Here is a 12,725-nt window from a genome sequence, read left to right on the forward strand (position 1 = left end):
AGCTGTGGACATAGAGTACTTGAGTGTCTGTATTTGCCAGGGAAAGTAAATGATCAGATAAGTTGTAGTCAAATAGATAATAAATAATTGATTGAAGAATGTATTTATTACTCTCTCTTTTTTAGGTGGTGACGTGTCGCAGAAAAATATTTGGTTAGTGGAGAGCATGCTGGATCTTTTTATTGAAAACAAGTAAGTAGGCCTAGCATGGCATTACTTCTGCAGTGAGATAATGAGTTTTGGGGCTTAAAAGCAATCATCAGAGCCAGTCGAGGGACGTAAGTGGTCACTCGGGAGCACATAAACTCTTGCAAAAAAAATTTGCACGAACAATCCAGCACTCCCCTGGTCCAACCTACAAATGACTTACGTCACTCCCAGCAATCTCCTGTAAGAAACCCCATGGGAGTGTACTGATGGCCCCGTACATATTTCTCCTGATGAGCCGTTAGGTAGGTGTCCGCTAAGGGAGGTTCCTCTGTAGTATAACTCCTCCTACTTTCAGGTCCTGGGTAGACAAGCATTCAGCTGTGATGGCCATGGCTGTGTACACATATCTCCGACTTATACTGGATCACGGCAACCCCACGTTGTCGGCACTACGACAGAGAGAGGTTGAGTTCTGTACTCTCTGTATGAGAGAAAAGGTGAGACAATACGATATGATACTGTGTCGCGCTTAAAGGGGCGTTTCCGTGGTAGCACCACGCCCAAAGCACCACTTCCCAAATCATCGGTCGAAGACTGGAATTAAATTGTCCGTTGAGTTTCGTCTTAGGTTTGGACATCAGTTTGAGTTGACGTTTATTCCAAAGGTACAGGCCGAACCCTGAAATGCTGCGGTTACTGTACCTCGATTGAATTGGTGACGTTCTGACCACACTGACACACAACCTTGACATTGTTTGAACAATCTAACCTAAGAAGGACCACCAGGAGGGTAGGCCCTGTAAAACCAGAGGTGGCACACCTCGCCGCATTGACAATCTTCTGACCTCACACGATTTAGATGGCAGCCTCTATGGACCAGTGTGGGTTTTGAAACCTGGACAACTTTTACATTTTCAGTTTCCCGAATGCATGTTGATTGGTCGCGACTTAGTCCGGTTGTTACAGTACGTCGCAAGGATTCCTGAATTTGAGAGCATCTGGAGAGATATGCTGCAGAATCCTACCAATTTGTCACCAACATTCACAGGTAACATTTTAACCCTTTTACTGTGCGCGACGTGCATAGCATGTCATGAACATGGTCCCATATCGTGCTGCTGTTGTGCACAGTATGTCATACCCTTCTAAAATATCAATTCACTAGCACTTGGTCGCACCCTCTCTAAACACGCCAAACACACTCGGTGATGAGTAGTTTTGTCCCAGTAGTATAGATGGCGACACTTTTGAATAGTTTTCGACTGTTCCGATAAAAGTAAGCTCCACCTTTCATCATTAGCATCAACAGTCAGCACCTGGTGGCAACCCCAAAAAAATGGCTGCCACAGCTAAAGAGTTAAGATTTGCAAGTTTCATGATGTTAGAGAGGGGAAAACCAACATCAAAAGTCCCCACCTAGGTCGAATTGCTGTGTTGACGAAACATGGCTGTTGGCCAGGAAGCAGCCTGAAAATCATCTTATTTTGTCCTTAGAATTTTATCCGTGATCACTTTGACAATGCCCACTGCTGATTTTTAATCTCCTCAAACAAACTTTCAGGCATAGCGCAGCTGATGCTTCTCCGAACACCTAAAAAGTTCTTTGCAAGTCGTCTGACCCCAGATATGGAGAATAAGTTAACGTGGTTGATGAATCGGGTAAGTGAATAGTAATGTAGGACCATGAGATATCCGGTTGAGGTCTGTAGTACAGTAGAACCTCTCTATTAAGGACACCCTCGGGACAAACAGGTACTTTCCTTAATAAAGGGGTGACCTGATTAGAGAGGTCAAATGGAATGGAAACAACCACCCTGGGCCTAAAACTAGTGTCCTTAATGGAGAGGGTGTCTTTGATAGTGAGGTGTCCGCTAAGGGAGGTTCCACTGTACTATATTTCTGATTCAGAAGTTCAGATTATGGAGCCACCTCTAAAATATGACCTGCTCATGCAGAAAGTAGACCTTTGTCACATGTAGAGAGCATTGGGATCAATAGTGAAAACGAAGTAAGACAGTGGAGAGAGAAAATTTCTTCAGGAAAATGATTGTATAAGTCATATCAACTTCCTAAGTTGTTTTAAAGCTGTCTGGAGTATATTGCAACTGCGTAAAATGTACCACCTGGAGCAATGCTTTTGATTTCTGTCATCCTGCTGTCTTGTGAATGAGACGGTATCAAGAACTCCATTTTGCCAAAAGTGATGCTGTGCGGGTTCTTTCACGCACCCCATCCATCGTCTGTCTGTTGTCATTTTCACCTCCTAATATGACCAAAACAGTCGAACTTTTCAGTAAAAACATCTTTCTTGTTCCAGGTGAAGTTTGGTCAGCAAAAACGCTACCAGGATTGGTTTCAGCGGCAATACTTATCGACTCCCGAGAGTCAGTCGTTACGCTGTGATCTTATCCGTTATATCTGTGCCGTCATACATCCATCCAATGAAATTCTCTGCAGCGATGTCATACCACGGTGGGCAGTGATTGGGTGGTTACTTACAACTTGTACAGTGAGTATGATAAAATAGTCTCAACCTCAATGCCCATTTACTTGGAGCTTGAATGTAGTCGGTGAACAAGTTTCTTTTTCAATTATTCGTTAAAATTATTAGATTTCTTATGATCATCCAATGAGGACTTAAATTCAATGATAGACAGTATTCGAGTTCAAGTGCGCACATCCAGTCTTCTCCACACATGGCCTCATCTTCAAAGAGCTTCCCAAATGACATCATTGACAATCTTCAATAAAGCTGTGGTAATTCTTGTCAAGTTTCTCTTGAAAGAGGGAGAGCTTCTTCGGGTAAGAAGGGGAGGCTAAAATTTTGAGATTCCTCTAGTGGTGTTTGGTATGTTTTGTAATTGCTCCAGTAGCCATCGGTGGTTAAACCCTGACCATTCTCACTGATTGCAGATTTGTTATTGGTCATAGGTGAAAATGGGTTTATACTCACTGCAGTCCTACTGTTCCTGCTCCTATCCTTTGGGCCGGCCCGTGTTGCTTGTCTCCTTGACTTCCTACCCTTGGTATAAAGTTTACTCCTCCAGAGCATATATTAGTTGTCTACTTGACTCCATTACACAAACTGAACTGACCAACTAGCAAAGTCCACCTGTTGGTCCCCTGTAAAACTACACTAGTCTCACCACCTGGACTCAGGTGGTACTACTAAAATTAACTGAATATGTTCCAATAACAATAGGTACCAATGTTTTTGGTATCCTAACTTCCCCACTTTGTCTTTCAGTCTAATGTAGCTGCATCAAATGCCAAGTTGTCTCTATTTTACGATTGGTTGTTCTTTGAAAAGGATAAAGACAGTATAATGAACATAGGTAGGTAGAAACCTGAGATATCACTAACTGTAATAAACCACTTAATTTTTGTGGGCACTTAAAAGGGTAACTCGTGTCAAATTTCACCATATAATGTTTTAGCTGTTTTTGACAAATGACTACGTCACTTTCTCATAAATCGGTAAGGTTTTCGAATCGAAATGCATATTTTCTAGAAATTGATGGTTTAATCCCGCCCGGACGGCTCGCTTCGATGCCGTTTTCGTTGATGACATCACAACATGAAAATTTTCGCGGTCGCGGTGGTTTTATAATAAATTTTATAATAAATCTAATCAAAAATGGAAAATTTGAGCTTTACATTTGTGATCAGCAATTAAAAACGGATGTATTTCCGCAAAGTTGTAAATCACATCATAGTATCACTTTAAGATTTGTTCAGGGCCATGAGAGTTAAGGGGCTTAAACAGTATATCTACAAGTTGTCAGAATAACTGGCAGACTCTGTCCCTGACATTTTTGTGTCTCACGAGTACCAGTACTTTATCTTGAACAGTTTTATCAATAGTACAGCAAAAATCCTAACTGATCTGTGTTCCAGCGTATTTTGAATGACGTTTTATTCACGGACATGAATGTAAAGGGGCAAGTTGTAAGATACTGGCAGACTGTATCCATGACGTTTTGGTGTCACATGAGCATCAATATCATATCTCGCTACTGTGTTTAATCAGATTGAACAATATAAAATCGATCCCGACTTATCTGTGTCCCAGGGTATTTTGAAGGATTTCTTGACATTTTTTGCATCTGAAATTTCAGAACCAGCAATACTAGTGATGTACCACTCAATGCGACCCCATCCAGCCATCACAGCAACACTACTTGATTTCATGTGTCGGGTAAGTGTTTAGTTTCAGGTCAGGTCAGGCAGGCTACCTACGGGTTACCTGGTTATCACTGATAGCCTCTGAGCCAGTTCACCTGATCAGGTCAGTCTCAGGTCAGGTCAGAACAGGTGATACCAGACCACATGCAGGATTGCCTACAGGTTTTGACTGCTTGCCACTGGTATCCTGTAAGCTAGTGCCACTTGTTTCAGGGGGGAGACTGGCCTCCTTAGACCTGGTCGGCAACCAGTCTAGGAGAGGGAAAACTCTGACATAACACCCGGGCAGTAAATGCCAAGGAAGTCTGATGAGGAGTCATCAGGACCCTACGCACATACGACAAAATTGTTAAAACTAATAAGCAGGCAGCTTTTAGGAAAGGTTTTATGAATACAGTGGAACCTCCCTTAGCGGACACCTCTCTATTAAGGACACTAGTCTTGGTCCCAAATTGGTTATTTCCATTCAATTTGACCTCTCTAATCAGGACGCCTCTCTATTAAGGACGGCACTTGTCAGTCCCGACGGTGTCCTTAATAGAGAGGTTCTACTGTAATTGGCAATTTTTGTCCTGCCAGAACATACAGAAAACATCAGTATGGATTTAAACTTGTGTTCCTCCTGTCACTTTCTGCATCTAAAACATCAATCACTTTACAGTTAAATCTTTAAACTATTACATGTTAGATAGCAATTCGAAGAAAGTGACTTGCTGCAGGCCACATGCGAACAAATCAATGTTAGAATAAGCCAGCGCCCGACCAAAAGCAACATATTGTGACTTTGCCCTAAATTATGCCAAGTTATGATTCAGTCCAAGGATTACCTTCGCATTCTACGTTTCCAGATCATGCCAAACTTTTACCCAACCCTCGCTTCGACGGTACGATCGGGAATCTTCAGCGCCCTGCGGAGCATACTAGAAAAACGGGTGTTACAGTCCCTCTCTCCTCTATTTGACAACCCGAAATTGGATCGAGAGCTGCGGTCGATGCTTCGGGAGAATTTTACCGAGTTCTGCTCGCAAGAAGGTAAGCTGGCTGCAACTTAAACTACAGTTTCATTGATTAAAAATACTTTCACTGGACTAAGGATGATGAGAAAATAGGTCAACAATAAGATTTCTAAAGTTAAGCGTTAAAACGCTTAACTTTAGAAATCTTATTACAGTGCTGGTACGATGACTAGTGTTGTAGTGAAAACTTGTTGTGTTTAGAAATGAGTTGGCTAGTATTAAAAGTGGTGCGACTTTGTGGTTGTTTCAGAACGAGTTTGGCAGTGAAAGGGTTTATGACAAAGTTGATAAGGCGAGACTTTTTTTATTTGTTGGTGCTCGGATCCGCCGACCTCCCGATGTCCGAAATAAGAAAAAAAATAAAAATTTTATATCTAGCCAGTCTCGGATCCGCCGATTCAAACATTACCGATTTTACAAAAAAAAAAAAAAATTTATTTTAGGCCAGAGTCCTCTATTAAAACATGTGTACATTACGTGTACATTGTTGTGCATAGGTTTTGGTAAAAAAAGTACTCATTGGACCAATCAATCTGCACAAAATTTTATATGTGTCAAGAAGAACCCTTTGCCAATAGCATAATAAAGTTTTAAAAAATTCCAATACCGATTGCCTGAGAAAAAAAGATTTCCGTACACCATATCCATCAAAACGTCACTGGCGCATTGATATGGCCCTGTCAAAGTACAAGTTCTAAACTGACCAGTGAGACCACATTTTCTTAAATATATTATCAAAAAGCATATTTCTGTGATGGCCTGACTCTGTAGATTAAGAATCAACCACAGATTGAGAATTAATTCCACTTTGGTCCATCCCAGCCATGTATTTACCACAACTTCACATTTTGATAAGCTCTATGTGACTGTGCCACACTTCCGGTCGTGGATGAATACAGGTCTCTGCCCTAGTAGAGAGCCAGTGTTGGCCCCAGGTCAAATGTTCTGCTGTTTTCAGATTCCCCTAGATGTCCACATTACTGTGCAAAAGGAATTTTTGAATTATATTGAATTGTAAAATTTTTATTCGAGTTCATCTTCTTGCTATGTCCGGCCTCAAATTCTATGTTGAAGTGATGTGGGCGTGGCAAATACCCAACATGTAATATTTCTGTTAAAAATTATTAAATCCTACTAAGCACTGTTAGTTTGAAATAAAGGATATATACATTATTAGAAAAAAGAGTTTTTGAGTTCATATGGTCATTGCTGGATGTCCCAGGGCCAGGTTTCTAAGTTTGGGCAGTTACCATGACAACGGATTATAGAAATTGTAGAATCTCTACAACACTGAGTCTGAATTTTCAAAAAGTCACAATTCCAGATTACTTCAGATTCACACTTGCCTACCTATCAAGTTTAAACTTCATATGGCCAGTAAAGAGCATGTGTGGCCAATTCAAAGTGAACCCCTTTGACCCTGAGAAACCTCCTTTTCTCACATTCTCAACTTGAAAGATCGGAGGACACATGTGTAGGCCTACCAAATGTTTGTTTTTCATTAGGATATGACTTTTGTTATGGCTAAGGTATTTGTTTATCTAAGCAGCTCATCAGTACAGAGAAGCACAATGATGAACCATCCCAATATCCTCAAGCTTCAACTAAGTATGCCCTGGGGGTCACTTTACATGTGGACTCCACAGAGTAAACTTCAACTCAAGATGCCTATAACTAAGCAAAAAGCCAAGCCGTGGATTTCAAGTTGGTCACTCTTACCACTCGCCCTACAGCAGGACAATGCCTCCAGAGAAAACCGATGGTAGCTGGTCTCGTTTCACTTCAGTAATGAGGATTACAACAATTAATGTTGTGCGTGAGCGATCGGATGGCATCATCTTTGCACCGACGGTCGAGAACACAGTCAGCCCACTGAGGATACTTCGCCGGAGGGGACAGGATGCTACAAAGGACAATACGGATGTTATACTAACTGAGGATACTAACATTGTTGACTATACCCAGTCCATAATATACAGTTTACACTACTCGACTTCAGATCAAGTTCGCTGTTCTGGTTTATTTTGAGTTTTAAGGTCTGAATCCATGATTGCGGCTGAAAAGGGTTAATATGTACAATAATGCCATAAGTATTGGTTCAACTACAAGAAAAAGGGATGAAAAGGACGTGCAGAATAGAGAAAATAAGATAAAATGTGTGTGCAAGCGTCAAATTTTTCATACTTGGTCAACCATTTTGACTACTAGGCCAGAGTCCTCTATTAAAACATGTGTACATTACGTGTACATTGTTGTGCATAGGTTTTGGTAAAAAAAGTACTCATTGGACCAATCAATCTGCACAAAATTTTATATGTGTCAAGAAGAACCCTTTGCCAATAGCATAATAAAGTTTTAAAAAATTCCAATACCGATTGCCTGAGAAAAAAAGATTTCCGTACACCATATCCATCAAAACGTCACTGGCGCATTGATATGGCCCTGTCAAAGTACAAGTTCTAAACTGACCAGTGAGACCACATTTTCTTAAATATATTATCAAAAAGCATATTTCTGTGATGGCCTGACTCTGTAGATTAAGAATCAACCACAGATTGAGAATTAATTCCACTTTGGTCCATCCCAGCCATGTATTTACCACAACTTCACATTTTGATAAGCTCTATGTGACTGTGCCACACTTCCGGTCGTGGATGAATACAGGTCTCTGCCCTTTATTTTGAGCTCCTCCGACGCCCGACAGTAACTTAAAAGATCAAAACTATTTTTTTCAAAATCAAAATTCAACATGATTGAATTAAAATTAGCTTCGTCGGATTGATCATTCGAATCGAAAGTGCGAATGCCAGACCAGCTCTGCCAGACCTAGACTGGTTCTTGTCCTTTCCTAATGCATCCACAGTAGATATATGACGAGAACCAGTCTATTGTTATGAGTCTGGCTGCTGACTGTTCAATGTGTGAAAATGCACTACTTTTTTTAGGAAAAAAAATTATTTTTATCCTTCCCTCCGACTTTGAGAAATCCTATCAATTTTTCGAGACCATGAAATCTTTGGAAAAAAACATTTTTTTTTGTTTTTGTTTTTCGTCCTCCTCAAAAATAAATTCCTCCAAAAATCCGAGCACCAACTAATAAAAAAAGTCTCGCCTAAATTGGAAAATACGAGCATTTGAGTTTTACATTACAAAGTTAGATCGCCTGTAATTTTGTATGGTTTGATTCTGAAATATACAAACTTGAATTGACTATAATCACGCATTGTTTCATTCTGAAATCTACAAACATTTAGTTGACTATAATTGAGCATGGTTTCATTCTGAAATAAACATACTTGAGATTGGCTAAAATCAAGCATGGTTTCATTCTGAAATCTAAAATCTTGAGATTGCCAATACTCAAGCACGGTTTCATTCTGAAATCTACAAGCTTGATATTTGACTATAATCAAGCTTGGTTTTAATCTGAAATATACATCAACATTCCATTGTGTTTTCAGTGAAAGAAGAAGCGCCAAACGACAAAGATATGTTGGTGAAGAACATGATGGTCGTCATGGAGGAGGAGCCGAATAATCATATCGCCATGACGATGGGCATGTCAGACGGCAACAGTATATCAGATGCTGCATTTAGCGATGAAGAGGAGGAGGTGGTACCCGTCAGCAATGGTAAGAAACCAATTCTATTAAAGGGACAACTTGGGCATGACGTATGTTGGGTTTTCATGCAAAGATGGCTTCCGGCTGTGCCATGACTCCACCAAACAGAATCATTTAAAAATAACTGTGTACGAGAAGGGATGTTACCTAAAATTTCCAAGCGTTGTCCAAAAATATCCTTGCAAAACAACTGAAAATTGTTATCAGAGATCAGTGTTTGTGTGATGCGCATGATGGTGATGAGACACGTTAGTCGTTATTATCCTGGCTATCTGAATCTCACGCTCATGTTGTCCCTTTAAATACTCATTGCTCCACTGAGAGCCTCTGCTGGCAAGAGTTTTCCTTCACCGTCTTTTGTGTGTGGATATCTCCTCAAGTTCATGCCTCACTTGTCCAGTAGTCCGGGAAGTCACTCTCCAGGTCCAGTCAGCAGCTGTTCCTCGGTCTTCCCCATGGGTATCAGATTTGAGAGGTGATGCTGGCTAAGGGTTTCCTGAGTGCATACCTAATCCAACTCAAGCATCAACAGAGCAGTTTTTGGTGAAGTGATTGTTTAACCATTCCAGTTTCTTTTGCTTTTCCACACTCGCAAAAATATTCCTCCGGCTCTGACGCGAAAATTGAAACTATGAACCTCTCGTTTAACAGCTGTAGCAGAAAAACCAAAGACCATTGCAGACTTTAAGCCAATCAAACCACCTGAGCCTTACCAGACGATAAATGTGTCGGACTACATCGAGCAGCTAGACGGTGATCTACGGAATTGTCTTGAACAACTACGTCTTGAAACCAGCAACGAGGCCCGGTGTGAGGTCATGGACAAGTCTTTTATTCCTGAAGTTATACAAGACGTAAGTACATGTGTTTGGAGAAAAAGTACATGTGTTTGGAGAAAAAGTACATGTGTTTGGAGAAAAAGTACATGTGTTTGGGGAAAAAGTACATGCATTTGGAGAAAAAGTACATGTGTTTGGAGAAAAAGTACATGCGTTTGGAGAAAAAGTACATGCGTTTGGAGAAAAAGTACATGCGTTTGGAGAAAAAGTACATGCGTTGGGGGAAAAAGTACATGTGTTTGGAGAAAAAGTACATGTGTTTGGAGAAAAAGTACATGTGTTTGGAGAAAAAGAATTTGCAGCTTTTCAAACCATTTTGAGAAAATCGAACCAATCAGTGACAAGACTGTGATGTTCCATTTCCTGGGTGGCGCATTAGCCGATTGGATCAAAGCTTTCAATCACGTCATTTGATAAATATGATGTCAATCATTTTCAAGCAAATTAACAAATTGCTCTCTATTGTAGGAACTTTTTGACCTCGACACAGCTGAACTGGTGGCTACCTGTTTATGTAATATCATGGCGGATCAATTCAATAAAAATCTTTTTCCGAATGATTTTGACGAAGAGTAAGTTATTGATATCGTCCAGAATTTTAAAGACTTTTTATCTCTATTGAATAAGAAACTGTTTTACTTAACAATACCGTTTTACTTGCTCTTCTGCAATGTGAAGCCATTTTGAAACTGGAGGTGGCATACCTGTCTAAAAGTCTCACTATTCCCTCTTGCTGGCAATCAACTCTTAGTTTCCCAGCCACGGCACATGAACTAAGAAAATTCTGTCTCCGAATTGGTGAGGGCAAGCTCGGGGGATCTTCAAGGAGACATTTCTGATGTAATTTTGAACTGTCGAGTGTGCAAATATGCCTAAAAAAATTATTTTAAGAACTATTTTGGCAGGCCAGGAAATCCTTTCCAGTTTTGCTAACTTTTTCTTTCCTTTCCCTTCAGGTCCGTAGCAGACTCCATAGGGACCCCATTGTTTGTGTTATTTTGGTAAGTTGTGTGTCCTCAGTCCAAGCTCTTATTTTGCTAAGTTCTCTGTGTATCACTGTAGTTTCAATTTTATGCCAAATTAGGTCGAGATATATTGACCTGGGGGAAGTTGAGTTAAAATTAACCTGAGCATAAATAGCGCAGATCAAGGGGATTTTTGTTCCATTGTATTATGCTCTGGCTAGACACTCGGATAACATTGCATGAACAAAGGAATCGTCTTTTCAATAATCATGCAAATTTGACCAAGGGCAGTGCGGGGCCAGAAATAAGTCCCAGAAACCAATACTGGCACACCCAATGACACAAGTTTGCTTTGTTGTTATTAACCCCACGAATTCAGTTGCTAAGAATTTCTTTTTATGATTTCAGGAATCTTAGTTCAACACACGAAGATGACCCTAGTCGGCAGCCACTACTACTTTTACTTGGAGAAATGTATAAAAAACAGCCCCGGGTTGGTTACCATCTTTTATATTTCCTGAAAGTCAGGAAGGTGAATGACGAAAAGATGTTAACCTACCGTGATTTCTGTAAAAGTTTGGAGTCCAAGGATCTCGAATCCTGCTTGATAACAGATCTAAAGGTTTGTTTTGTTTTCTTTGTTCACTGCTGTTCTTAGTTGATGCCGTTTATGGCCCAGCAAGTTTGAATTAGCATTTTTTAGTGTAAGCAGTTACTATAGGAACGTCATTCCCTTTGTCAAAACATTCTTTTAGTCAGAATCAGTCCGGTCTCCATAGACATCAATCTGGGTTTTCAAGGAAACCAGAAAGGCACTCACCAGAACTGTGATGTGTTACATGTCTTTAGTTTGATTTTATTTTGATTCCAGCTGTGCCAAGAAGACGATGTAAGACTGTTTACATATCTTTTACCGGACGTCTACACACAGTTCCCGAACATTGCCATAGGAAATACAGATCTGCTCTATCTCATTGTCTCTAGTATAGATGGCACACAGGTAAGACCGCTTAAGCTGCGATGTATGTTTGCCTATCTGTTACAGTCTACCCTCTCTATCAGGACACCCTTGAGATGTCTGGCTTTAGTGGTGTCCTGATTACCAGGGTCTTGAAGAAATGACCTGGAACCAACATGACTAGTATCCTCGGCTGCTAACAGATAAAAGAATGCAAAATGTAGAGTTTTCAACCAATTCACTAAGACTCATTTGTATTTTGGTCCAGAGTGTTGTGATGCACGTTGCGATGTTGTAATGCAATGTACTACAACACATTACAAAATGCATGTTACTTGATCGCCTTAAAGGGGGACTATAGGCAGGAGCAGAGGGGCTAATTTGGCCATCTTCAAGTGACTAATAGTAATATACAAAGTAAGAGCCTTGGGTCATGTCAGATTCAGCGCTGAATATATTCCTCATACAAGCGTGAATCATTTCGACGTACTGTGAGATGTGAGAGACGCCTATTGGCAACTTTGTGTAATTTTATCTTGCCTGCCTAGCTGCTGCTTATATTTTCCCATTAAAGGACGCCGTTTATGAATGAACTAAATAATATCGAGGACCGCCGCGTAGTAAAGTGGTTCAAGGGTGTTCGAGTGAAAATCGATTTTTACCTTCACTTTCCATTCGTTGCAGTTGCAAGATCTGATATGCCAGATCCTTCAGGGTCATCTTGTGATGTTCAGGAAAGATTCCTTCCTAGCTGTTCTAAGTAAGTTGACACAGTCGATGCGTTTTAGAACAAAATAATGCATTTGATCAATTCAGAAATTCACCCTTGTCTGAGATGGGGTTTGTAGACTTGTATCCCCAAATGGCCTAAACAACTTGCATGCAGCAGGGGGTCACGGAAGATCCCTGGCCTGCTTTTAGAAGGATGAATAAGGGGACCTCCCTTGGTTCCACATTGACTGTTGAGATCGATCCAGTGAACTTGTGAC

The 12,725-nt window shown here is 40.6% G+C and overlaps 1 protein-coding gene across 1 annotated transcript in view; it reads left to right on the plus strand.

The window, feature by feature from the left end:
* LOC135482724 (integrator complex subunit 3-like) overlaps positions 1-12,725 on the plus strand; it is a 414,475-nt gene that overhangs the window by 2,737 nt on the left and 399,013 nt on the right. The window contains exons 6-20 of the mRNA XM_064763033.1: positions 126-192; positions 506-647; positions 1,069-1,198; positions 1,712-1,809; positions 2,468-2,659; positions 3,398-3,485; positions 4,269-4,348; positions 5,184-5,367; positions 8,813-8,983; positions 9,626-9,828; positions 10,282-10,385; positions 10,770-10,814; positions 11,187-11,400; positions 11,650-11,778; positions 12,421-12,496. Coding sequence (XP_064619103.1) covers positions 126-192; positions 506-647; positions 1,069-1,198; positions 1,712-1,809; positions 2,468-2,659; positions 3,398-3,485; positions 4,269-4,348; positions 5,184-5,367; positions 8,813-8,983; positions 9,626-9,828; positions 10,282-10,385; positions 10,770-10,814; positions 11,187-11,400; positions 11,650-11,778; positions 12,421-12,496 — 1,923 coding nt within the window. The remainder of the gene's footprint in view (positions 1-125; positions 193-505; positions 648-1,068; positions 1,199-1,711; positions 1,810-2,467; positions 2,660-3,397; positions 3,486-4,268; positions 4,349-5,183; positions 5,368-8,812; positions 8,984-9,625; positions 9,829-10,281; positions 10,386-10,769; positions 10,815-11,186; positions 11,401-11,649; positions 11,779-12,420; positions 12,497-12,725) is intronic.

The sequence above is a fragment of the Lineus longissimus genome, chromosome 2, assembly GCF_910592395.1.
Source record: "Lineus longissimus chromosome 2, tnLinLong1.2, whole genome shotgun sequence".
Taxonomy (NCBI): Eukaryota; Metazoa; Nemertea; class Pilidiophora; order Heteronemertea; family Lineidae; genus Lineus; species Lineus longissimus.